General features: G+C 45.9%; 1 protein-coding gene across 10 annotated transcripts in view; it reads right to left on the reverse strand.

The window, feature by feature from the left end:
• Positions 1 to 19,435: 19,435 nt before the first annotated feature.
• The window catches only part of GTF2I (general transcription factor IIi), a 101,987-nt gene continuing 93,474 nt past the window's right edge, over positions 19,436 to 27,948 (reverse strand). For 7 of the 10 annotated variants that reach the window (XM_014608043.3, XM_014608040.3, XM_014608037.3 and 4 more), the window contains 5 exons: positions 23,894 to 24,325; positions 23,567 to 23,626; positions 22,635 to 22,673; positions 22,048 to 22,124; positions 19,436 to 20,553 (listed from right to left, as the gene is read on the reverse strand). In XM_014608043.3, coding sequence (XP_014463529.1) covers positions 22,066 to 22,124; positions 22,635 to 22,673; positions 23,567 to 23,626; positions 23,894 to 24,325 — 590 coding nt within the window. In that variant the 3' untranslated portion in view covers positions 19,436 to 20,553; positions 22,048 to 22,065. Of the gene's footprint in view, positions 20,554 to 22,047; positions 22,125 to 22,634; positions 22,674 to 23,566; positions 23,627 to 23,893; positions 24,326 to 26,515; positions 26,545 to 27,948 lie in introns of all 10 variants that reach the window. The other 3 variants (XM_014608045.3, XM_014608044.3, XM_059717319.1) reach the window with 2 other exon arrangements.

The raw sequence follows: 27,948 nt of genomic DNA on the forward strand, positions 1-27,948 counted from the left end.
GTATCTGCAGAAGGCAGAACAACTTCTCTGAAGTAATGTCCAAGCCAATGACTAGTGGAGTTTTACAACAGGGGCTGAAGCAACACATTTCCTGCTTTCAGAAGTAAACAGAAGTCTTTGTGCCAAAAGGAACATGTAAGGAGGGAACAGGGAGCTGAGAACAGGACAGTAAGAGCCCATGATAAGCACAGCACCGATGGGAGCAAAGGCTTCCTGTCCCAGGGAGCTCACAGTCTGCATCCCAAACTGGCTGTAACAAGTGACTGGAGCAGACAAGGCAGGAGAGGTGAGTTGTACACAACTACAGTAGTCTTTGCTGCCCAACTGCCTGATGGACAAAGCAACCACTGGTCTCCTCCAGAAAGTCCTGCAGCCTGTTTTGCTACTGCCTGCCAAGGAACAGCTAGAAGTGGTCTGGAACAAAAGATGCAGGATGTCCCTCTGCCTGGCTCACCTCCATGTCCACATTTTGCTTAAAGCAGGTTTGCATCCTGCAAGGTGAATTCACACAAAGCAACTCCTGGCTTTCTCTTTCCCTGGCAGCATAGTCAGAAAGTCCTGCTGAGGGAAAGTCTAGGAAAAAAATTCAGCCACTTGCCAAATGCCCCGGAGCTGCATCTCTGATTGCAGTATAAGGACAAATAAACAGAAGCAAAACAATGTCTCTGTTGCTGCAATATCTAAAAGTCCCTGGGAGTTTTACAAAGCCCTGCCACAGCGTCCATACTGGACCCAGGAGATGTCACGCACCTCCTTCAAAGGAACCAGGACTCACACAGAGAAAGGGGAACTGAGGGTGAGGGAAGGGTTTGATATCAGCTCTGAGCAGTCATGGTATAGAAATGAGGACAATGACTGTGAGGGGAGATAAAGGTTCAGCTGCTTTGTGTTTGCAAACGTCACAGTAGCAACGCCACAATAGCTAGTTCTGCAGTATCTCAGCGGGGGCGTCTATACAAGACTTTACTGCATTTCAGACTAATCTAATGCACAGTAAAGCATCACTGTCTGCACATGCACAGCAATTACTGTGTGGTATATTAACCTAACACACTGTTTTTAGTACTTGTAGATACCAATTTGCTCCCAGTTAGCCTAGGCAGTAGGGGGCCATAGAGGGCGTGGAGAGCTGTCCCAGTGCAGCAGGAGCTGCCTGCCAGACTTATCCCAATTACTACATAGTTGGGAGGCAGCTCCCCCTGCCCCTCTGCCACCCTCTTGCCCTCTGGAGCTTGGGGCCAAGTCCCTGTGCCCCATCAGCCCTGAAAGCTGGCTCTCCGGGGATCCTGGAGCTCCCCGTGGCTGCTGCAGGGGTTCAGAGCAGGGCAGTAGCAGCCCTGGATGGGGTTGCTCCTGTCAGGTTCAATTTGGTCCCGATGGGGACGCACGTTTATACGTGCGCCAGGAAGTGCTTTAATGAGCCTGAATTTTCTGTGCCAAGTGAGTGCCAAGAAGCAAGCCAGCACCAGCACTGCATGACACCTAGTCACCTTGCTTTTAAGGGCAGTCTTGCTCAAGTCTTTCCCTACCTTCAGTTTGCTGACCCTTTAAGGCAGACAAGGTTCTTTGGGTAGATGTGATCTCTTTTGTTAAACCAACTAAATCGATGGAAAAAATTGTTCTTTGCAAGTTTTCAGGCACAAACACCCTTCTTCAGGCATCGGGAGAGTCTGCTGGTGTTTTGTGCATGCTCCTGGGTAGAATAGAAGCCAAAATGCAGGTCTGGGGTTATCAGATAGCAGAAAGGTTATAAAGTGCCATAAATCCAATGTTTATATTTAGTCTATGGATTTTTTTGTATCCAGTACATTTATGAAGTTCTTATGCTTATCTACGAAAGGTGTTTTGTAAATTCCCTTTGGGGATTAGAACTGAGAGACTGGAGAAAGAGTGGTTGTCTTGGGAGAAGTGTTGGCAGGTTTTACATTTTTTGTCCCTGCAACCCTCAAGCTAACCCTTTAAGGACATTTACACCAGACCCTCTATGGGAGTGGCAGGGGTGGCTGGGTCTAGTAACTGCAATACAGCTTTAGCCAGACTATTCATGCTTCCACTTGCTGTATGCTGCAGGAGCAGGGAGGGGGTCAGCTCCTTTAAACACAACTAACACCCCACATGGATGCCAGCAAGCTAGGAATGTATTAACTGGAGAAAAGTACCGTCAGGTGTGAGCACGGGGGCCGAAAGCCATGTTCAGAGGAGTTATTGCTATGGTCTGCCTGTACTACTCAGTGGCCGCATCTACATGCGCAGTAGCCCAAATTACTGCACAGTACAAGCGTGTGTCTACTTGTGCATGCCTGTACTGCACAGAAAATATGGCAACTTATGCTGACTTGAGCATAAATTTGATACGTGCATGACGCAGGTATCAAATTTATACCTGATTAGTTACTGTGCAGTAATGCATGTTTAGACACCTTACTGGACAGTAACCCAGGGGCCCTCCCTGCTGGGTCTGCCCAGCCCCTGGGCTCCTGGCTGACCGTCTCCTGGCTTCAACTTGAGACTGAAGTTAGTCCCAAGGGCTGGAAGCCATGTGGCTGGAGGCTGGAGCTCCCCAGTGGCCACAGGGGCACATGGCTCTGTGTGTGACCTGTTTGTGTAGATGTTGGCCTATTCCTGCTTACTGTGCAGTAAATGCAAGCCAACATATATGCACATGTAGACACACCCAGTATTTTAACGAGCTGCTTGGGTAATGATATCAAGAAGGCACTTGCTTAATTGGCAAGTGTTATCAGGCTGGGAATGATTGTGAAAGTCAGAATTAGCATTCAAAATGATTTTGACAAATTGAAGAAATGATCCAATATAAATAGGTTGCAATTCAACGAGGGCAAGTGCAGAGTGCTGTATTTAGACATGAATAATCAACTGCACCAATACTGTGTGGGGAATGACTAGCCAAGCAGTGGGTCTGCAAAAAAAGGGCTCTGGGGGAACATAGTGAATCACAAAGCGAATGTGTCAGCAATGTTAGCCTTGCAGAAAAATGCCAAGCTGAGATGTGTAAGCAAGGGTATTATATGTAGGACATATGAAACAATCCTTCCACTCAGCTAGTTCTAGGAATTCCTCCGTGGGAAGAGAGCTGGGACGTTACATTTTAAGAAAGATGTAGAGGGCTCAGAGACGAGCAGCAAATGAACAAGAACCTAGAAGATGTGACCTCTGAGAACAGATTGTAAGAACTAGGTTCATTTAATCTAGAGAAGAGGGAGGAGTATCCTAATCAGTCTTCAAACATGTAAAAGGGTTATTCCAATTAAGAACGCTACAAACTTTTTTTGCCTTATCCCTAGGAGACACAGAAGCAACAGGCTTAAATTGCAGCAAGAGACATCTAGGGTGGATACAGGGACGAGCTCTCTTTATGGCATGCCTTGAGCAAATTTGGTTTCCATCTCTCTCTCTCTCTGGGTGGACTGGTAGAGAAAAGCTGAAGGAAACTGCAAACCAAAAGCAGTTTGCTGCTGTCACATTGTTTGCACGTGGCCCTCAAAGGACAAAGATGAGGGTTTTCCCTCTTCTCTCCCTCTAAGGAACATCCCCATTTACAAACCTCACAAGCTCAGGGGCCTTTCTGGTCAACATAGGCACAAGGCTGAGACACCAAGAATAGATCTCTACCTCTTACCCTGCCTTGCTTTTCTCTGAACAGTTACAATACTCTACCCGTGGACAGACTGTCAGAGAAAAGGGTGTTGGCTTCAAAGAGAGAAACTGTCCAAGCTCTTTACTTGCTTTGTATAATATTGTATTCTTTTACCATAAAAGGCAAATTTGAGTTATTTTAGCCCCACATCCATCAGTCCAGCAGCAGAGCTTTCTAGGAACCCAAGCGCAAAAAAGTGAAGCTGTCTGATTCACCATGAGGTATGTGAGTACTATAAAGAAACAGCCTGGCCTGATGCAAGACCCAAGGTTCAGGAGCTGGGAGGGGGGGAGGTTGGGTTGGGTTGGGTTGCCAAACCACCCAGACCCAGAGCTCCCATCACTGCTGCTTTTAGTTCTGTATACCACTGCCTCTTCACAATGCAAATCACCATCCTGCTAGAAAGAGCCTTAGGTTCGGCTATCAACTGGTTCTCAACTGACTAAACCCATCATGGTGGATAAAAAGTGCTGTCTCACCTAAAAGGATGCCAGGCCATTTCCTCCACAGTCTTTAAATTGGTTTCATCAAGTAGGTAATAGAGAATTTAGCTGCTGGACTCAGATTACTACCTGAGGGCTCACTTTTTTCTAGCCCTCAGGGTGGCAGGGAGTATCTTGGGACAATGTACTCCAAGCTCATCAGAAGGCAAACCAATCTTATGATTTTGGTGGGTTCTCCCACAAATTATGAATGCCTGGATTTGACAGATGTGAATGGTACTTTCACAGCAGCCTGCAGCAGTAGGAGGTAGCACCTCCATTCTGTACTACTAAATGGGTGGGTGTCCTTAGCACAAAACAAGGGCTGAAATGTCTACGAAAGCTCTAAAAGGAGCACACTACAGTAATCAATAGTTAAGATAAGCATGGTTATTTAAGCATAGTTCCACAATGTTCTTTAAAGAGGGGGACCTTACTACAAGGTTCATGAAGCACTCCAAATTAAAACCATTTTGTCTACAAAACCCCGCATGGTTTCATTTCTACACTAATAGCTTGCTTTTTGCGCTCTACTCTGTAAGTGCTGCCAAACCACTAGATTTCAGTATAAAACTGCTTTGAGTTGCTATTTTGTAAAATCCAAACCTATGTGCTAAATTTGATGCAGAATTACGCAGTCTGTATATGACGGGAAACTATTTATTTCAATTCCTCATTTTCTCAGTGGACTCAAGAAATGAAATAAGGCTTATGGCGTTTACTGCTGAAGGTAAGAGTTTGTTTAAAGTGGGATGTGAGACAGCACAATTCTTCTCAATTGGTCTTTCAAAGTATGAAGAGTAGTTAGTGGTTATCTTTTAAAACAAGAAGAGACAATAGCTTGAGCAGAGGGAGCAAGCAAACGAGCGCTAATTCAGGCTGAAAAACAGGCCCAATGTAGTATATTACAGGGCGTTTGTACACGACACGTCATTTAATCCTCCTTAATTTACCGCACCTTAAACATTTTAACCCCGGGTTATTTTGGTGCATCGCATTTGTGTTTGAACGACACATGCTTTTGAGTGACTTAATTTCCAGCAGGGGGAGCCAAATACCAACCTGGCTCCGATCGCATTCCCCCTGCTTTCACCATGCAGCCCCTGCGTAACAGGACTACAGTTCCCAGAATCCCCCAGCTGTCCCAGCTTGGTACAGTTCCCTTGGGGACCCTTGACAGACCCAGGGATCACTTCTGGGGGGGAGGAAGAAAACCCCTCAGCTTCTCCAGACACAACTTGGCCTGAGGAGGTGCAAACTTTTAACAAAAAGGCAGGCATAGATATATAAAATAAAATAAATATAAAGTAAATGATATAATTGGTCTAAAAGGCATCATTTTGGAACCATGACTTTTAGATTTTTGTATTGCTTTTTGAGTAGAGGTGATATTTTTTACTAGACCAACTGAGCAGTTGCAAAAAGTTATCGGCAAGCTTTCAGGCACAGTCACCCTTCTTCAAGCATAGGGAGTCTCTCCTGTTCTGAGACTCCAAGAAATGAAAGCTAGAAGTGCGGCAGGGCGTCAGTGAAAATGTAAATAGGTAGAATTAGAAAGACAAAAGTTGAAGCAGAGAGGTAAAAGCAGAGAGGGAAGGGGAGAGAGCAGGGGAAAGGGAAGGAAAAAAAAAAGCTAAAAGGAGACATTACAGTGATAGAATACAAGGTAGAAAAGAGGCTGTCAGTGAGGCTGACAGGAATCACCACTAAGGAGGAGTATTCTGCGCTGGTCCGGATCTGTAGGGAGCAAACCAGGAAAGCCTAGGCTGCAACCAAACTCCAACTGGCTACATGCATCAAGGACAATAAAAAGTCCTTTTTCAGATATGTGGGGAAATCGATAAAAAAAAAAAAAATCGAGGACAACACTGGACCCCTACTAAACCAAATGAGACGACTAACAACCAACACCCAGGAAAAAGCCAACCTGCTTAATGGGTCCTTTGCATCGTTTTTTTTACCAGCTCAAAGGGACTGCCCTGCCTAACATGATGCAGGATGGCCAGGGTGAGGGTGAATTTATATCCAGCATCAGTGTAGACCTTGTAAAGGAACACCTTGAGAGGCTGGACACCTTCAAGTCCTGACATTTGCACCCCAGAGTACTTAAGGAGCTGGCAGGCATCATAGCCCAGCCACTGGCAAGGATATTCGAGAGCTCCTGGCGCTCAGGTGAAGTACCAAAGATTGGAAAAAGGCCGATGTGGTGCCTATCTTCAAGAAAGGGAGGAAAGTAGATCCAGGGAACTACAGGCCAATTAGCTTAACCTCAATCTCCGGAAAGATTTTGGAAAAAATGATCAAAGACACCATTTTGACAAGCTGGCTTATAGCAACATCCTGAGGGACAGCCAGCATGGGTTTGTTGCGAATATGTCTTGCCTGACGAATCTCATTTCCTTCTATGACCAGGTGACATATCACCCGGACAAGGGAGAAGAGACTGACGTCATATATTTGGACTCTAAAAAAGCCTTTGATCTGGTGTCCCATGATCTCCTCATGGAAAAATTGGCCAACTGCGGCCTCGGCTACATCACAGTCGCATGGCTGAGGAACTGGCTTCAAGGTCAGACCCAGAGTGGTAGTCGACAGAAGTGAATCATCATGGTGCTCTGTGACCAGTGGTGTCCCTCAAGGCTCTGTCCTTGGACCTGTACTCTTTAACGTCTTTATTAACAATGTGGACACTGGTATCAGAAGTGGACACAAGTTTGCCAATGACACCAAATATTGGGTTAGAGTATCTACACCAGAGGATAGGTTGGATGCTTCTCAAACAAATCTCAGGATGTCATCCTCCTGCTCTACTTGGCCTCAGTGAGGCCACAGCTGGAGTACTGCATCCAATCTGGGCTCCACAATTCAGGATGCGGAGGAACTTGAGAGTCCAGAGAGCCACGCGCATGATCAGAGGGCAAGAGAACAGGCCTTACGAAGAGAGGCTGAGAGCTATGGGACTCTTCTGCCTGGAGAAGCGCAGGCTCAGGGGGACCTGGTGGTTGCCTATAAGTACATCAGGGGTGTGCATCAGGATCTGGGGGAGCGCCTGTTCACCAGAGCACCCAAAGGGATGACAAGGTCCAACGGTCACAAACTCCTCCAAGACCATTTTAGGCTGGACATAAGGAAAAACTTCTTCACTGTCCAAGCCCCCAAGGCCTGGAATGCACTCCCTCCAAAGGTAGTGCAAGCACCTACTCTGGACTCTTTTAAGAAACATTTGGATACTTATCTTGCTGGGATCCTTTGACATGGACTTCCTGCCCCTCAGGCAGGGGGCTGGACCGGATGATCTTCCAAGGTCACTTCCAGCCCTAATGTCTATAAAAAAGAAAATAGTTGGAGATCTGGAAAACAGGATTGAGAGAAGTTTTCCCAGCATATTGTCCCTTAGCTATTCTTTCTTTGGAATTGTTTTGTAATGACAGGGTAGGTGAATAATGTTAAGCCAAAGCATGCAGTTAAACGGAAATGATTCAAAGGAGTTTTAAATATATAGGTGGGCAACCTAATAATGCTGGATGTTAATAAACAAATAATGCTGTGCGTTAGGACTAACAAATATCTGTTTTTTCACAAACTGTTCGTGATAAGAGGCTATAAGAAAACCCCTACCAAACACGCTAACATCAGGGAGTTCTCTCCGTTTATTTTAGTTTAGTTACATGCAGTGTTTTTGGGCAGCTTTTTCAGTGTAGGAAGGAGTTATTTATGAGGGAGATAAGTAGAACAAATATATTATGTTTAGTATAAACGCTATAATCCGAGGTCTGTCCTATGTAATGTGGAGACAGAGCTGTCCCTAGGGGGTGGGGGTGCGCTGGCAAGTGGCCAGAACCAGCGGGGAGGGGGGTGGCGAGAGCGGCCAGAGCTGGGGGAGCTGTTTGGGGGAGAGGTGGGGGGGGCAGAGCTGGCAGCTCTCGGGAGGGTGGCACGTGGTGGTCACAGTAGGACCTATATGTCACTGACCACGGGAACCCCCCTCAAAGCATGGGGCCCAGGGCGTTCACCGCGATTCACCCCCACCCAGGGATGGCCCTGTGTGGAGTATCCAGTCAGAGTAACACTTTTTGGACACAGGCAATAGATAGGGTTGGGGGGAAAGTTCCCAGGTAAAATTACATTGAACCCAACACCCAATGACGCATATTAAAAAAAAAGATCAAAGCTTTCCTACTGGGGCAAAAACCCCTTGCATCTCCCAATAGTTTAAAAATGCAAGAAGGAACAGGTTCTTCCCCTCACCCTGACTCGACAGGTTCATTTTTCTTTTAGAGAAAAGTTTTTACATTTCAAAGAGGGCACTTAGCACCTGATAGCACCTCCATAGGTGGGGTGTTAGCTGTATTAAAGGATCTGACCCCAGCAGGCTGGAGGGAAGAGGAGGAGAGGTTTGTGGCAGGCCCCCCGCACCAGGATGGGGCTGCCGCATCTCACCAGTTCAAAGTGCTGTCTGGTGGACAAAGAGGCTCATTACACATCTGTGTGTTCACATGACACAAATCCATAGACTGGAGCAAGGTAAGCGAACAACGCAAAATAAAACACACCTGAGCAGCGTTAGTTTAACATGCTGATAAGCCTTTTAGAGCGGCAGGAAATCCCAATCACACCAACGCAAACAGTTGTGTTTGCATAAGCCGGAAATCTGTGTCATCTACACGTCTCCTTAAATCTACAGACTGCAATTATCAAACCTAATGATCTGAAGGCAGGCATTTAACTAGACGATTTCCCACACTTCCAGACAATGCAGTGCTCAGCACCTCTGAGCAATCCGGGCCCTTATTTAGATATGTAACTTCAGATGCCTCTTCTTCTCCTTCAAAATCTGGCAATAGATGTGAAAGGCGCCATGAAGTCTATTGCTTTGAAGTCAACAACTTCCAGTAAGTTTTTGCAATAGCTAAAAAGACAAATTTCAGATATAGCATAAAATATTTTCACCGTCTATTCTGTTATTTTGGGTCTGGGATTTGTCTATATCCTTAGAAATGCTAACTCGGCTCTAAAACCCAGGACCCTCATTACAGAACTTCAGCTGTACAATGAATGATGTTATCAGAGAGCAACTCCCGGAGCTTTAAAATCTCTTGGGATTGTTGACTGTTGTCTCTCTTATCCCGATTCACCAGAATCTGGGGTCAAACTCCTTTGAAATTAAAGATGGAACATGGGAGAGCAACAAGGATGATGTCGTGGTAGGTGTCTACTATAGACCACCAGACCAGGAGGAAGCGGTGGATGAGGTTTTCTTCAAACAACTAGCAGAAGTTACCCCATCACAGGCCCCGATTCCCATGGCGGACTTCAATCACCCTAATATCTGCTGGAAGGCCAATACAGCACTGCACAGGCAATCCAGGAAGGTTTTGGAGACTGCTGGGGACAACACTGGTTGTCCTGGTGCAGTCAAATAGGGGCTGTGCTCTTCTTGACCTGTTGTTTAAACAGAGGAAATATTGTGGAGAATGTATTAGTGGATGGCAGCATGGACAGCAGTGACCACAAGATGATCGAGTTCAGGATCTTGAGGATAGGAAGGAAGGAGAGCAGCAGAGTAAGGACCCTGGACTTCAGAAAAGAGAACTGACTTACTTGAGGAACTGATGGGCAGGATCCTCTGGGAAGCCCGTCTGAGTGGGGCGGTGGTGGTAGGGGGTCAGAAGTCCAGGAGAGCAGGCTGTACTTTAAAGAAACCTTACTGAGGGTGTATGAACAAACCATCTTGATGCACAGGAAGACGAGCAAGTATGGCAGAAAACCAGCTTGGCTTAGCATGAAAACTCTTCAGTAATCTAAAACACAACAAGGAAGCTTAGAAGTGGAAACTTGGACAAACAACTAAAGAGAAGTACAAGAGTATTGTTTGGGCATGCAGGGATGAAATCAAGAAGGCCAAATTGCAACTGGAGGTGCAGCTAGCAAGGAACACGAATAGTAACAAGAAAGGTTTCTATGTCAGCAACAACAGGGAAGATCAGGGAAAATGGAGGTCTCTCACTGGGTGGGGGAGGCAACCTAGTGACAGAGGATACAGAAAAGGCTAAAATACTCCATGCCTTTTTCACCTCAGTCTTCACAGGCAAGGTCAGCTCCCAGACTACTGCACCTGGCAGCAGCCTGGGCAGGTGAGCAGCCAACAGTGATGAAAGAACAGGTTAGGGACTATTTAGAAAAGTTGGACGTGTACAAGTCTATGGGGCTGGATGGGATGCACCCAAGGGGGCTGCAGGACTTGGCCAATGTGATTGCAGAGCCACCAGCCATCATCTTTGAATACTCATGGTGATCAGGAGAAGTCCTGGGTGATTGGAAAAGGGCAAATACAGGGTGCTGACAGACTGACAGTGACACTGACAGATGTGTTTGTCACGCAATCAGTCACTGAAAAAGTGATTTACAGCCACACATTAACAGAAGTGCAGACTGCTTTAAAAATGCCCAATTGGATAACAATCTGAACACTTGTTACATGAGGATTCAGGTGAAGGTACTCCAAAGAGAAGCTCCTTCATCAACACATCAGCATACATGGGAGCAGGGCTAGGCTGATGCAGCCAAGTTCTGCTCCCCATGCTGTCTTTGGAAGAGGGTGGGGGAAAGGGAGTGGCGTAAACTCATTCTGGGGGTTGTCCAACTGGTGCAGGAGGCTGGGGTGGGTGGATTGGAGGGGACTCCAATCCACCCAACCCAATCTCCAGTGCTGGCTAGGCAACCCCCAAAACGCTCTCTCTGCTCCCTTCTCTCCCACCTCAGGGCTTGGAGGGGGGAAAGATGGGATGGGGCAGGCCTAGGGGGAGAGCAAAGAAGCAGTGGCTATAAACTGCAGCTTATCTCCCAATCCCTGAGACCCAACAGTGAATATTTGTTGGATACTGGGGATAGCTGTATCTCAGTGGCGCTTCTTGTGTAGTGCCATGAGTTATGATGGGGAGCTGCAGGTTTGTCAGAAAGGAAAGGAGGAGAATCCAGAGAACTACAGACTGGTCAGTCTCACCTAAATCCCTGGAAATATCATGGCACATGACCAACCTGATTGCCTTCTATGATGAAAGGACTGGCTCTGCAGACAAGGGGAAACCAGCAGATGTGGTATACCTTGACTTTAGCAAGGCTTTTCATGCGGTCTCTCCCCACAGACTTTTCATGCAGTCTCCCCTCAACACGAGAGGTCTACTGCCTGCCCGGAGCAAAGATTCGGGACGTGACAGGAATGATCCAGGCCATGATTCAGCCCACTGATTACTACCCCACATGGTCCTAGTCCATGTGGGTACTAATGATGCAGCCAGGAGAAGCCCCAATCACCTGATGAAGGACTACCATGCTCTGGGCGGCGTGCTGAGGGAGACAGGTGCACAGGTGGTATTCTCTTCTGTCCTACCAGCGAGTGGACGTGGAAGACGACACGAGAACTGTATTAGAGAGACCAACTGGCGGCTTTAGCAATGGTGTCTCGAGGCAGGCTTCGGCTTCCTTGACAATGACCTGCACATCACTACGACAGACATGCGCAGTTGGGATGGGCTTCATCTGTCCCCCAAAGGTAAGCGTGTGTTCTCTTCTAGGTTGGCAGATCTCCTCCGGCTGGCTTTAAACTAGGCTCATCGGGGGGAGGGGAAGATGAGGGCGGGGGAAGCTGTGGACCGCCAAACCATGTGGCACCCACAAGGACAGTCCAGCCTGAAGAAGGAGAACATCGGGAACCTGCAATCCATGGGGTGGCCAGCAGTACACCACAGGTAAGCAATAAGCAGTAAGCAATACGGGGCCCTTTGGGCATCAGAGCCGGGGGGCAACAAAGGCACCAGTCACAGGGCTCAAGTGCCTATACACTAAGGCTAGGAGCATGGGGAACAAGCAGGATGAACTAGCGCTCCTGCTTGCAAAAAACACCTACGACTTAGTAGGGCTAACAGAAACCTGGTGGGATTCTTCCCACGACTGGGCGGTACACATTGAGGGTTATAAGCTGTACAGAAAGGATAGAGTGGGGAAGAGAGGGGGAGGGGTTGCACTCTATGTCAATGAGCAATATACATCGACCCTTATCAAAACAGAATCAGAGGAGGAGAACGTAGAAAGATTGTGGGTTAGGTTACATGGAGGTCAAGGAAAAAGGGATTTGGTGGTAGGGGTCTGCTACAGACCCCCACACCAAGGGGAAGAACTAGATTTGGGGCTCCTGAGGCAGCTCTTGGAGACCATAAAAACTAGGGAGGTGGTAGTCATGGGGGACCTAAATTACCCAGACATCTGCTGGGAGACGCAGACAGCAAAGTCCCACCGTTCACGCAGGTTCCTATCCTGTGTACAGGACCTCCATCTGCCGCAGAAGGTACCCCCCACTAGGGGGAATGCCTTACTGGACCTGGTATTGGCAACAGGGGATGACATGGTAGGAGACCTACAGATCGGTGGTCACCTGGGGGACAGCGATCACCAAATAATAGAATTCACCATAAGACGTTGAGTGGGTAAGCTAACTAGTAGGGTGAATGCTAGACTTTAGGAAAGAAGATTTCAATGTACTCAGGAGTTTAGTCAAAGACGCACTGCAGAGTAGGAGTTTTAAAGAGATGGGAGCCCAGGAAGGGTGGCTGTGCCTTAAGAAAATGATCCTTCTGGCACGAGGGAGACAATCCCGATGCGGGGAAAAAGGGGGAAAAGGGGCCAAGAGGCTTCCTTGGCTGACCAGAGAAATCCAGAGCAGTCTATGGGCTAAAAGGGGGGCATATAAAAAGTGGAAACGGGGAGAGATTACTAAAGAGGAGTATACCTCCTCTGTTCGCGCTTGTAAGGAGGCAGTTAGACGGGCCAAAGCTACCATGGAGCTGAGGATGGCATCCCAAGTTAAGGATAACAAAAAGTGTTTTTTTTAGATATATAGGGAGTAAAAGGAAGGCCCAGGGAGGAATAGGACCTCTACTAAATGGGCATAAGCAATTGGTGATGGACAGGGGGGACAAGGCTGAACTCCTCAATGAGTTCTTTGCCTCAGTGTTCCTAAGCGAGGGGCACGACAAGTCTCTCACTGGGGTTGTAGAGAGGCAGCAGCAAGGCGCCAGACGGCCATGCGTAGACCCTGAGATGGTGCAGAGTCACTTGGAGGAACTGGATGCGTTTAAGTTGGCAGGCCCGGATGAGCTCCATCCGAGGGTGCTGAAGGCACTGGCTGACGTCATTGCACAGCCACTGGCGGGAATATTTGAACACTCGTGGCGCATGGGCCAGGTCCCGGAGGACTGGAAAAGGGCCAATGTGGTCCCCATTTTCAAGAAGGGGAGAAAGGAGGACCCGGACAACTATAGGCCAGTCAGTCTCACCTCCATCCTTGGCAAAGTCTTTGAAAAAATTATCAAGGCTCACATTTGCGAGAGCCCGGCAGGAAAAATTATGCTGAGGGGAAACCAGCACGGGTTCGTAGCAGGTAGATCATGCCTGACTAATCTAGCCTCTTTTTATGACCAGGTTACAAAACACCTGGACGCAGGAGTAGGGGTTGACGTCGTTTACTTAAGACTTCAGGAAGGCCTTCGCTACAGTATCCCACCCCATACTGGTGAACAAGTTAAGAGGCTGTGACTTGGATGACTACACAGTCCGGTGGGTGGCGAATTGGCTAGAGGGTTGTACCCAGAGAGTCGTAGTGGATGGGTTGGTATTGACCTGGAAGGGTGTGGGCAGCGGGGTCCCACAGGGCTAGGTCCTTGGACCGATACTCTTCAATGTCTCCATCAGCGACTTGGACGAGGGAGTGAAGTGTACTCTGTCCCAGTTTGCGGATGACACAAAACTGTGGGGAGAAGTGGACACACGGGAGGGCAGGGAACAACAACAAGCAGACCTGGACAGGTTGGACATATGGGCGGAAAACAACAGAATGCAATTCAACAAGGAGAAATGCAAAGTGCTGCACCTAGGGAGGAAAAATGTCTAGCATACCTACTGCCTAGGAAATGACCTGCTTGGAGGCACAGAAGCGGAAAGGGATCTTGGAGTCCTAGTGGACTCCAAGATGAACATGAGTCATCAGTGTGACAAAGTCATCAGAAAAGCTAATGGCACTTTATCGTGCATCAGCAGATGTATGACGAACAGATCCAAGGAGATGATACTTCCCCGCTATCGGGCGCTGGTCAGACCGCAGTTGGAATACTGTGTGCAATTTTGGGCGCCGCACTTCAACAGGGATGCAGATAACCTGGAGAGGGTCCAGAGAAGGGCCACTCGTATGGTTAAGGGCTTGCGGGCCAAGCCCTATGAGGAGAGACTAGGGCACCTGGACCTCTTCAGCCTCCACAAGAGAAGGTTGAGAGGCGACCTTGTGGCTGCCTATAAGTTCATCGTGGGGGCACAGAAGGGAATTGGTGAGGCTTTACTCACCAAGGCACCCCTGGGGGTTACAAGAAATAATGGCCATAAGCTAGCAGAGAGCAGATTCAGACTGGACATTAGGAAGAACTTCTTCACAGTTAGAGTGGCCAAACTCTGGAATGGGCTCCCAAGGGAGGTGGTGCTCTCCCCTACCCTGGGGGTCTTCAAGAGGAGGTTAGATAGGCATCTAGCTGGGGTCATCTAAACCCAGCACTCTTTCCTGCCTATGCAGGGGGTCGGACTCGATGATCTATTGAGGTCCCTTCCGACCCTAACATCTATGAATTCTATGAACATTCTTGCAAGCAAGCTAAGGAAGTACAGGTTGGATAAATGGTCTGTAAAGTGGACAGAAAACTGGCTGGATCATCATGCTCAGAGTAGTAATCAATGGCTCGATGTCTAGCTGGCAGCTGGTATCATATGGAGTACCCCAGGGGTTGGTCCTGGGGCTGGTTTTGTTCAATATTTTCACTGATGACCTGGAAGATGGTATGGAGTGCACCCTCAGCAAATCTGCAGATGACAAAGCTGGGGAGAGTAGTAGGTGTGCTGGAGGGTAGGGCTAGGATTCAGAGAAACCTAGACAAATTAGAGCACTGGACCAAAACAAATCTCATGAGGTTCAACAAGGACCAGTGCAAAGTCCAGCACTTTGGACAGAACAATCCCATGCAGATACAGGCTGACTAGCTAGGCAGCAGCTCTACAGAGAAGGACCTCAGGGGTTACAGTGGACAAGCAGCTGAATAAGAGCCAAAAGTGTGCCCTTGGTGCCACGGTGGCTAATAGCATATTGGGCTGCATTGGTAGGTGCACCACCACCAGACCAAGGGAAGTGATTGTGCTCCTCTATTTGGCACTGGTAAGACCATATCTGGAGTACTGTGTTTAGTTTTGGGCCTCCAGCTACAGAAAGGATGTGGACCAATTGGAGAGAGCAGTGGAGGGCAATGAAAATGGTTAGGGGGTTGGGGTACATGACTTCTGAGAAGAGGCTGAGGGAACTGGGGTTATTTAATATGGAGATAGGATAAATTGAGAAGGTATTTAATAGCAGCCTTCAACTACCTGAAGGGTCATTCCAAAGAGGGTGAAGCTGGACCGTCTCAGTGGTGACAGATACCAGAACAAGGAGTAATGGTCTCAAGTTGCAGCAAGAAAAATTTAGGTTAGATATCAGGAAAAACTCTCACCAGAAGGGTAGTAAAACACTGGACCAAATTACCCAAAGAAGTTGTGGAGTCTCCATCCTTGGACGTTTTTAAGACCCGGCTAGATAAAACCTTAGCTGGGATGATCTAGTTGGGGATGGTGCGTCTTTGAGCAGGAGGTTAGACTAGACTACGACTGCTCTTCCAATCCTAATTTTCTATAATTCTATAACTCTGTGCTTGTTTGGTTGAAAGGGAACTTTTTTTTTCCTTATTTTTTAAGTTTAAACTTAAAACATACTTCAATCCAAAGTGAGAGAACTTCATTTATTTCACGGATGGCAAATTGATGTACATGTGAAAGGTACGAAATAGGATCCTATTGAGAAGTAATCATGTGACAAGACCTACAAAGAAATAAAGTGGAATGGTCTGCATATTTGTGTTTGGAATTCCTCACAACTCAAAGACATCAAACCCATGGCTTTAACAGCAAACATTTAACCATATTCTAAGTTATCATTAACTGACACCTAGTGGCAAAAGCATTACCTCAACAGAATCCACAAAGTGTAATGTTCTGAATGCCAGCTTTCACTAGAGAAAGCTGGAATCCCAAGACTACTTAGGGCCAGGGTACTGGATGAAAAGAACTTCATTAATCTGTTAAAAGTTCCACAACAGATGAAGCATGGAAGTGTGCAATACTATCTGTGCAGTCTTTCTCCACTGTATCAAAAAAATATTCAGGATTCTGTTAACAGTTACTGCATTTTTTAATTAATTAATTTTCTGTACAAGCTTTTCAGGTTATGATTACCCCATACCCAGAGAGTGAAATACCTCATATATCACTGGTTTGAAAATGCATGAGGTTTTCATACATGGTCAACATCTTAAAAGTTTGCTATGCATTAGCAGTATATATAGATTTTATGTATATATCTATATCTAGATGTATATCTGTAAAACAGAATATTTGAAAGGTATAAATATCGGTGCAATTATTTTGTCAGTGTAACTTTCTCTCAACTAGATGCAACTAAACCAAGAGCCCAGTGATTCTGATACTGTTGAAGACTGATGCCTACATATTTTCATACAGCACTGCCAAAACCCATCTCATGGACAAATGCAAGGCACATGATAATCTAATTCTAAACAGTACATAACTACTTTAGCTCTTCTACCAAAATTGCATTAGTTCTCCTGTTTTTATTTTGATATACAAGATATATTCAAGGTCCCCAGACTGTAGCACGCTGGACTTATAATTAAGCTTTCATGCTTTGTTTTCAAAGTTCTGTCAATTCTCTGCCATTTTGAGTTTTCATTGTTAAACAGATTATTGCACTGGTGACATATAACTGCATTGCACAGGTGGATTCAAAGACTTGACATTGGGGAGGGGTTGGCAGCTATACAGAGGCCAGTTTATGTTTTTGGCATGCGGATGGCAGCTGAAATGCGGAGGAGAGATGCACCAGCTTATCCCTTAGTCTTAGAAGCAGGGCTAGAATCAACTCAAAGCTTCGGGGAGCGGTACCCAAAATAGCTCTACGTTTAAAAAACCTCTTAACAATGATGCTTCTATTCTAAGGCAGACAGGTTCTTCGGGTGAATGTGGTATCTTTTTATCAGCCCAACTAAATAGCTGGAAAAAACTGCTCTTTGCAAGCTTCTGGGTACAAACACCATTCTTCAGGCACAGGGAGAGTCTGCTGGTGTTATGTAGGGGTGCCAATACCAATGGCTAATTATTAACGAGCCATACTGGCCGATACTGATAGCAGTGCCCGGCTGGTAAGTCTGTTGGGGGAAGGGGCAGGAGGATGGGACAGATAGAGGCCCCCCCAGTGAGGGTGGGGGGAGTAAATCTGGGGAAGGGTCTGCCCAGTGGGGGCGGAGCAGGGCACAGGACAGAACCGCGAATGGCTCGTCTAGGGGGGGCGTGCAGGAAGGGGGGTAGGCTACATACCCTCACCAGTTCAACATTCCCCCCATACCTATCTGCCTCACACCTGTTGTCCCTCATTCCCTCTGATCCTCACTGCCATGCATTTGTGTTTTCACAGCCCTACATTTTACATACTGGCTTCTATTCCACACTTGAGAACACAACACCAACAGACTTTCCCTGTACCTAAAGGAGGGTGTTTGTGCCCAAAAGCTTGCAAAGAGCAATTTTTCCAACTATTTACTTGATCTAATAAAAAAATACCACATTTACCCAAAGAACTTGTCTGCCTATGTTGGGCTACACCCAACAACCCTAAAGCTTCTACTCCAATACACGCCATTTTCTCAAATGATTATAGAAAGGTATATTCACTGAAAATATTTCAATGGTTATATTTTGAAACATAATCAGTAGGGCTCAGGCTTAGCACTCAAACATGCTCAATAAAATCTTTCACACAGAACTACAGTGCTTGCAGTGTCAGGAAGACAACATGACAGCATAGGCAATGGAAGGCCAGAGCTAACAGGGCTTTGCCCCCTGCAAACGTGGGGCAGCAGGTAGGGCTGCAGGGAGCAGGCTCCAGGCTGCTGCAACGGGGCACAGAGAAAGACACACAGCCACAGCAGCAGGGCAGTGTGCATGTGGAGCACTGCCCACCACAGCAGGCAGATGAATGCCCCAACAGTAAGGGAGGGAGTGGGCCAGAGGCAAGGATAAATGGGGCCCTGGGGCAGGTAATGGGATGCTCGGAGCCCAGGCAACTCATCCAGGCATGTAGAAGAGCTCCTGCTGCTGCGTGCATTCTGGTGGAGGCATGGTGGGTACACGCCCCACCAGTTTTGTGCATGGGGCAGAGGTGGGCTCTGTGCCCTACTGCCGCTGCCCTGGGAGTGACATGGCGCCATGTTCCTGCTGTGTACTGACTGCACTGTGTCCCCTGCCTGCCTGCCTGGTAGCAGCTGGCATGTGGCGTCGCACTGCTCCCAGGGCAATGGCAGAGGAGTGCAGAGCCCAGCAGCGGCAGCCTGCCTCCGCCCTACACACAAATCCGGGTGGGGAGGGAAGCTCGCCAGGGCGCATGCAGCAGGAGCCCACCCCCCACGGCCCTGGATGGAGTTGCCTGGGCTCTGAGCACCCCATAAACCTGCTCCAAGTCCCCATTCACTCCTGCCTCTGCCCCACTCCCTCCCCTCACTGTGGGGGCATTGATCTGCCCCTCCCTCTCCACAACAGACTTACCTGCTTGGGGGTGGAAGGGGCGCATGAATGCTTAGCCCCCCCCAGTATTTTCTCCCTCCACCTATGCATGAGAGTGAGAACTGATATGGAGTCCTCAGAATGGCTCATCATGGAAGAAACTCTGCTTCCACTGATGTCGCCAGCAGAACCACCATTAGGTCAACAAGGCAGCCAGGTCTGTATTGAAGACTTCTGAAAAACCTCTCACCAACTAATTTTAAAACACTCATTCTAAAGCAAATCCCATTACTTTAGAATGGCAGAAGTTGTTGTTCTGAACTCATATTTGCAGAGCCTTTCAGGTATTTCCGAGACTTTTGCCATATATTCCAAATGCATATCTACTTTCTAAACCAGATTAAAATTGATCTTTCACAATGTTCTCTCAAAAATTTAGTAAGAACCCTATAAAGTTGGATTTGGGTCTGAAAGGCATGGATGCATTTTATTTATTCCACACAAACTTTTATAAATAGGCCAGAGTTCAATTTACCTGTTTTTTTTTAAATTACAGCAAATTAAGTTTGCATTGTAAAACAAATTTATACTGCATGGATAGTCATGAAAACCACCAGAAATTTCTTTATTTCTCAATCAGGGAATAAGATTTAGCATTTGTGCATAATGCAGTCATCCCAAACTCATGCCAAGAAGAGAGAAATCTTTACAAATACTCCATATTCTCTTCTACAGAGCTCATCATACAGGCAGCATTTTACATCTCTTATGGTTTGTGAAGTTTAAAAATGCTAACATTTGTCTCTTACATCATGTGGGGAGCAATTAGAAAGGACTACAGGTGACTGAACTCTTGACATACTAGGATTTACAGCAGATTAGTTGCATAAATTTCCATAACTATTTCTAAATTAATCAAAGAGCACGATCCCGCCGCAGGTGTAAACTCACATAAGTCAATGGGAGTTCTGTCTGTATTCTGACTGCAAGACAGGATCCAGTTTACATAAATCATATGGTACTCTGAACACATGCACTCTTCACTTTAAAATAATGGAGCAAAATACCAGAAGGCTGCCATTTCAGTTGGTTTCCAAGACACATGGAAATACTGAACATTTCACAGTCCGTTCTATTAATGCATACTGACTGTCAGGTGAACCAGTTTGTCTTTTATTTATGAAAAACATATGAATTGTGATAGATACCATAGGAAAAATTAGTTCAAATATACAGATACTATAGTCCAATCAGCCAGTAAAGGAGTAAGAACCAAAAGTTAGTTAATGATTATTTCCCCACCCCCCTCAAAAAAACCCTAACAAACTGAACTACTGTAGGCATTTTTCTTCGTCCAAAAACAGATGCGTCCAGGTGCGGTAAAATTCAGCTTTATCGGGAAATGTAGACGGCTCTGTAAGTCCCTCCTGATTTATCTTTTTTTTTTTAAAAACAAAAATCTCGATTAATCCCTGTCATTTTTCCAGCATTGCTGCATCAAAATTTAGTCATTATAATATATCCCAAAGTAAAACCAGCCATTCCAAATCTACAGTCATTCATTGCTTAAAGTCAATTCACAGAACTGCTGAAAAAGTAGACATTTCTATCTAAAAGTACAAAAAGGGTTTGTATAGAAGGTACTTCTCTTATACAGTTATATTACACAGCTCAGGACAGTCCCAGCAATCTCTTCTTGGAACTGGATGCTTCTGACTAGATAGGGTAAAAAAAAAATACAAAAGGTGAAGTTAGTTTCATTGCACCTGGGTGTCTCATTGCAAATACATGTATGTGGAAAACTGTACATCTCCAAGTCCTTTAAGGTCCTGTTCAGGAAAGTACCTAGCAAGCAAATACTTCTCTTGATAGTTAGTCATACATATGTGCTCGAGTACTTTCTTTAAAGAGGGCTTTCACTAGGCAAATCATTTGATGCCATTTTTCTCTTTAAAATCAATAGATAGTAGCAATTACCAAGGAAGAAGAGATTTTTTAAAGACTACCATACCAAACCATGCAGCCATAAGTCAGACAAGACTCCACCTGACTCCAGATTTTGATCAAATATGGGCTGAAGAATTTGCAATAATGCCTTTCTTCTACAGAGGGTTTTTCTCCTTACACGTGTTCTAACGTTTTGGGCTTTATCTAGTTTCATCTCATATTTCCAAGAATGAAACCACCAATTTCCCTGTAAGACTAAATGATGGAAAATATTTCTCGATATTCAGCTTCAGGGTACGAACTCTGTGATGGATGTAAGTCAACGGCCTTCTCATTTTAGCTAAAGAGATTAGAGCATGAATGCACCACACAAGCGAATGAAACCAGTCTGTGTGTCAGTCAATAGATGGCATTACAAAGGCATTCAAAGCCCAACCCCAAAAAATTCTTGGTTCAGAACATTTCACTGAATTTGAAGTTAGAAAAAAGTAAAGCAGCTCTATTAATGCTTCACAATTACATTTTCTTCCTAGCTTGTAGGAGGGCAAACCTTCCCCAGTAGGTTAGAGCTCTGCAAATTCCATTTGGTAACAATACACCGTGACTAGTGCAGTCCCCACCACTATCAGAATCCTTATAAAAATGAGGGATAGAAAAGCTAGATGAAATTAAATCAGATTCATCAGGAATCATGGCCCCAGAATTTCAACGGAATGTTTTCCTGAGGTTAATAAGACACACAACTTTTAAAAGGAGCAGCACTCACGTTTTTTTTTATTATAGCTAAATATTTTGCCAAGAGTCTCCAACTTAAGCAATATTAAAATTAAGGTGAAAAAGATGCTCAGTTACAATATGGAATGTACATAAGTTTTACCAATGTTCTTCGCCACCAAGCACATCAAAACTCCTGATATACATGAAGTCATTACCTCTTATATAACAATCACCATCATTGATTTTTATTTACTGGCGATACTATGACGCTCATCACAATAGTATCTGAATGCCTCAGAAGTTTTAATTAAGCCTCACAGCACAAGGGATAAATAGTTAAGTATTATCTCCGTATTACAGATGAGGAATCGGTGACACTATCTAATACTAATTCACACACAGTCATAGGCAAAGGCAATGACAGAACTCCCATCCCCTGGACTCCCACCTTGTGCCACAGTGATAAGACCTGCAACCCGCTAAAAAGCAGCATAAAAGTACTATCCCTAACAACTATTTATTTTCACAAATACTAAGTCATTTTACCCTAGTATTGATGGAGGTCTACCACGTTGGGTCCGGCTCTTGTTTTATTTGAGAATTTTCTTCCGCTTCTGTAACCTCTGTTGAAAATAAAATAGTAAAATGAAGAATCTTTTCTATCAAAGTTTCATTAACTCAAAGACACTGTCGTAAAAAGTAAAAAAAAGGGACAGGGCCACTATTAAGAAACATCTCTCTTAAAAAGTACCATTCATGAAACAAGTGATACATCTCCATGGTGATACATTCCTTGGTGACGGCAATCATTCATTCATTTGAACTATGGGAACACCTACTCTGAATATAAATCATTCAGTGTATGAGCCATCACTCAAATACAACCGCTGCAAGATATGATTTACTGCTTAACAATAATTATTTTACAGCAAAGTGTTACAACATATCAGGCTAACAATTTTTTTTCAGGGTAATTTGCTTCATTGTATTAAGGCAAACTCAAACCTTTCATGTAGAACTGAAAAAGGAAGACAAAATAGAGTCACTTGTATTTTGATTAAACACAGCTTTGCTTCTTGTATTAAAAATGACATGAAGGGCACGCACTCTCAAGACTGAAACCAATTACTTACCTCCTACAGATACTTCTATTTGGCTTGGTTCAGCTGGCTCTTAAGTGAAAAAAAAAATAAACATGTATATACATATATGGATGTAATAAATAATGTAGCAGGACTTGGTGAAACTTGTAAAACACTCTTCCCTGCAAACTGGCAAACAACCACAATCAGCTGAACAGCTAATAATTAAAATGCTGTGGGAGGGTGAGGGGAGATTTTAAAGTGGATCTGTTGTAATACATCAGAACAAGGGCAATGGGATCATCCGTGTTTTTATCTGGCTCCTACACTCCAGGCTTCTACTTTCTGTAGCACAGCAACTTCTTGCACAGCTAGAAGAAATATTCACATATCTTAATCTTCCCAAATAATTTATCAGAGTTAATTTAAAATAGGCTAGCAAATGACTGACTAGAAGCAGGCAAGCAGCATTCCTTTTAATGTGCCAGAACATCCAGACTTCACAGTTTTCCCCTAGATGACTTAAAAAAATTTCTGTGGAGTTTAGGGATCACGTCACATAAAAAGAATGTTGTATTACAGCAGATCTGCTCCTTGAAACGGATGGGCTAATTAGTTTGGCTAAACCAGCATCTGACACATTCCTATTGCATTAAAAATATGTAAAAAGATAAAAGAACTAGGTCTAAATTTATGAATGTTGTTAATCTGTCTTTCCTGCTTACTAGTGAGTGAACCTCAACAATCAAATCAGAGAACACACTGAATATCAAATATCAGAAAGGAGCTGTGTTTCCCTCAATTAAAGGGTATTATCTATAAGAATTAAGACAGCTCACTCTTTCCAAATAAACCCTGAATCATCAGCAATTTTTGTGCTCCTAGGACAAGGCCTTTTACCAGTCTCATTTGACAATAAGACCTATAATTTCACATGCTCTTCTCATTCTTTCGAAAGCCACCTGTTACACCTTTGTATTCACCTGGTAGTGCTGGTGCTGGGGCCGGTGCCGGCGCTTCTGACTCGGGTTTCTCCATCAGCTCTGAGAATAAATACAGGCAATGCTTAGCTTTAGAAGGAATAATCCAATGGCAAATTTTATCCAATTGTATATATTCAATCTGTCGCATGAACAACATACATCTAGAGTAACTATTCAGGAGTTCCTCTGATCTGTTTTCTCAATGCTCTTCCGATTTCACTACAAACCCTTCTGCACTCTTTACAATACTAAACAACACTGATTTCAAAGAACAGTACAAAAATAAGTGTCAAGTTCAGGAACATTATTGAAACACTAGAGAATTACCCGTCAAGAATGACGGATGAATTTCAAATTGCGATTCATTTGCCCAGTTTTCTTTATGTTGTCTAGCATCTAATTGTCTTCTCACAGCGGCCTTCTCTTGCGATTCATTTGTACGGTGCCCTTGATGGCATTGTGCATCTAACTGTCTTCTCGCAGTGGCATTTTCTTGGGACTCATTTGCACGGCGTTTTTTATGGCGTTGTGCATCTAACCATCTTCTCACAGTAGCCTCCTCTTGTGTCTCATTTGCACGCCTCTCTTGATGTCGCCTCAAGTCCAACAGCCTTCTTCGTATAGCTTGGTCCTCAGATTCATTGTTTCGTGCGTAACTTTTTCTACTTGCATCTAATTGTCTTCTTTCAGCAGATTGCTGTACAGTCTGTCTCATTCTCCAACGTTGTTGACGTTCTTTATTTTGACGACGTTTTCTCTCTGCAAGAGTTTTGCGTTCCATAGTAAAACACTTGAAGGTTTTGTGACAATAATGGAAAAGAACAACTTTCTTGATGGTGTTGTGCATCTAATCGTCTTCTCACAGTAGCCAGGAGCCCAGCTCCCGCTTTTCCTCAGCTGGCCCCTCTGCCCTCCCCGCCGTGCCAGGCTCCTGGTGCCCTCCCGGGAGGAGCTCAGTAGAAACAGCCTTGGCCCCCGACTTTTTTCCCCATCCTGACATGGTCACTAAAAAAATGCTAAGGTTTAGCAAAGAAACTTCTGAAGATACAAATGTTCTCTCAGTTTTCAAACTATTTGCATTTAAAGAGCGTTACGGACGGACAGACACAGCCAGATGGACTAAGCCCTTTATATATATACAGATTGTGCAATTCTCTCAGTATTTATATATATCAGCAGACTTTGACCAGTGTGGAGCTGGGACAGCAAAAAAAAAAGACGACTAGGTCCAGTGATCAGTCCTCTCCAAGTGCCCGAAGAGATGAGCAGCGATCCACGTTTTCTGTTTTCCACGGAAAAAAAAAAAATGGAGAAAACCACAGATTTTACCTTTTACTGGAGGCAAATGTGGATTTCTCATTTGACTGCAGAAACCCATAGGGAGGAAGAGAATTAGCCTGGGGCTGTGGCTGCTGCCCAGCTGGGCAATGCCTGAGGTCTCATAGGGAGGGAGGAAGGGAGTTGGCCAGGGCAGCACAGAGCTTGCAGTGGCAAGCACCTTTGCTGCACAGCCCTGCTGTACTAGGTTACACATGCCAGGATGCAGAGGCCCCAGGGGAGGGCAAAAGGGTGGGAGCCTGAGACAGCAGCAGGCAGCCCCCTCCCTGTGCCCAGATCTGGGGGGCATGGGTCCTCCAGCCCGCCCAGGAGTGCATGCCTCCGCAGACAGCTGGCCCCACTCCTCCCCGAGCCTGCAGTGGGCAGGTAGCATGAGTGGGGGAGCCGGGCTCCACTCCACTGCAGCAGCTGCCACCTCCTGCCAGGGGCAGGGGGCTGTGGACCCAGGTGCCTGGCCCCATAGCCCTTGCAGCTGGGGGCCCCCCCTCAGGCACAGCTGGGGGGCCTTTCATTTTAATCACGCATTTTAGGGATTTTATATGAGAATTTGTGATTTCTTATCAGGGAAATAGGGTATCCCTGGAGATGAGACATCTCTATTGTTACTGCTCAGTCTAGCAGCTGCCAACAGTTTTACTGCCAATCAGGTGTGATGCTACTAGTTTGCAGCAGTGGACAGTGAAGCTCTTAAATGGCTCCTCTGTTATCCTAATACAGATGTTTGGAAACAGTCACAAAAGTCTCCATGCTGGGCTCTCTCTCAGAAGGTGACAGAGGGCTAACTTCTCAAGTCAAAGGGAATATACAGGACTGACAGGTAGGTCACCAGCATTGACTAGACTGGTTATATGAGAACACCACCACTTCCAGCTGATGTATCAAGCATCTTATATGGTGCTCACTAGCAGGGAAGAACAGACAAGAGCCACCTGACTAAGGCACAATCTACGTAAGATGGAAGTCATAACAACAGGTTTCTCCAAGTCTCTTATATACCAATGGCTCAGAAAGCACAACACCAAATGCAGTGGGGTTTTTTTCCATTGCAGTCCTGCTGGATAGTTACAGAAAAGATGCTGCGTGCCAACCGTTGTCACAATGCAAACAAATGTGAAAAACAAGAAACTACAATAGAGGTCTGCAACGAAGTTCATAAAAACTGCAGAATCACTACCTAGCACAGTAGTTCTCAACCTTTTTGGACTCAAAGTACTTCACTGGACTCAAGGTACAACTTCGGTGGCACCCAATTTCAAAAACAAATGTATATATTACAGTGCTTGCCTCCTCCCACAGGAGGACAGGATAGCAGTGGGGGCAGGACAGCAACCAGGCAGAGATAAGGCTGAGTCTCTGCTAGCCTGCTTGTCTCCTCACCTTGGGAGCATCCTTCAATGGATCTGGCAAACCGTTAAGAATTGCTGATCTAGCATTTTAACACCACCTACTAAGGGTCTGTAAATTAATTCCAGGGTCTTCCTTTATCTGTTAATATGCTGGACCCCCTGCTACCAGGACATAATGCTGCAGTCATTGTAATGCAAATACTACTGAAGTTGAGTTCAAGGTGACAAAAAACACAGTAAGCCCCGTCTCTAAGGAAATACTTACGGTTGTTAATCACAAGTCCTGGAAATGGCCTGTAAGAAAGAATACAATGTTTAATGTTGCTGAGCTGATTTTTGCTGTACCATTTTCTGACCAAAGTTTTCATACGGGGGCTCTAAATAAAAGGAGGGACCTGCAATGTTTCATCATTGTTTTTCCTAAAACAGAAAGATTCATCCAGTAATCTATCACTTTCATATCTACCAAAAGGTCCAAATCCTTCCTTCGATCAGGCCCAACAGGGTATAAAAGGAGACTCCCCAAGTGACCAGGGAGTAAGCGAAGAGGGGTGGCAAACAGGGCAAGCAGTTTGCGGGCAGTTCACAGGTCAGTTTGCTGCCCCCTGCCTTGAGGGGAAAACCTTTCAGTTTGGTGCGAGGAAGCAGGGAAAAAGAATCCCTTTGAGGCCAAGGAGCAGTAAACAGGCCAGCTTCTAGGCAAGTTCGCTAGGGAAGGTGTGCCTGGAAGAAGAGCAGTAAGAGAGAAGAGGCAGATTAAAAGACCCAGAGAAATGGCTGGAGGATGTTCTAATGCCAGAGCCACTGCTACTGCCTCTGCTTGCACCTGTGAGGTGTCTGTCCAAGCAGGACTGCTCCCCATTGAGGCTTCCACCCAGGTCCGGGTTTGGCGCTGTGGGGACTGTGGCTTGCAGGTTCCTTCTCGTGGTGGCCAGGTTGGGGGGCGCCTGTGGTGCCTCTCAGGGAACATGTAAGACAGCTACAGAAGGAAGTGGTGAGGCTCTGAAGCATCCTCCACCAGGAGGAGTTCATTGATTCAATGCTGGAGAAGACCTCTGGCACAGCGGAAGAAGTGCCAGAAGCAGCGCTAAGGGAGGGAGAGGACATGGATTCCCAGGAAGGTGGAAGCTTATGACCTCTGGCAGCAAATAGAGATATTCGTTTCCACCTGCAGCAGTTTGTCTGGAGAACAGATATGGAGCCCTAGCAACAGAGGGTGAGGACCATGTTCCACTGGTGGAGGAGAACAGGCCAAGCCCCAACAAAGTGGGAAGGATCGAGATGACCGCCACCAAGAAGCAACTGGTGGTGGCGGTTGGAGACTCCCTTCTGTGGAGGATGGAGGGAGCCATCCGCTGACCTGAACTGCTGTCTAAGGAAGTCTGCTGCTTGCCCGGAGCCCAGATCCAAGGTGTTACGGAGGGATTACTGAGATTCCTCTGGCCCTATGACTACTACCCCATGCTGCTCATCCATGTGGGTACCGATGATACTGCCAGGGGAAACTCTGAGCAGATCAGAAGTGAATACAGGGCTCTGGGTGCAAGGGTGAAGGGGACTGGGGCTCAGGTTGTGTTCTCTTCTATGCTTCTGGTCAAGGGGAATGGCCCAGGCAGGAGCAGATGCATCCTGCAGATCAATGCCTGGCAGTGCAGGTGGTGTTGCCAGCAGGGCGTTGGCTTCTTTGACCACAGGATG

Source organism: Alligator mississippiensis, chromosome 14 (assembly GCF_030867095.1).
Source record: "Alligator mississippiensis isolate rAllMis1 chromosome 14, rAllMis1, whole genome shotgun sequence".
In the NCBI taxonomy this organism is placed as follows: Eukaryota; Metazoa; Chordata; order Crocodylia; family Alligatoridae; genus Alligator; species Alligator mississippiensis.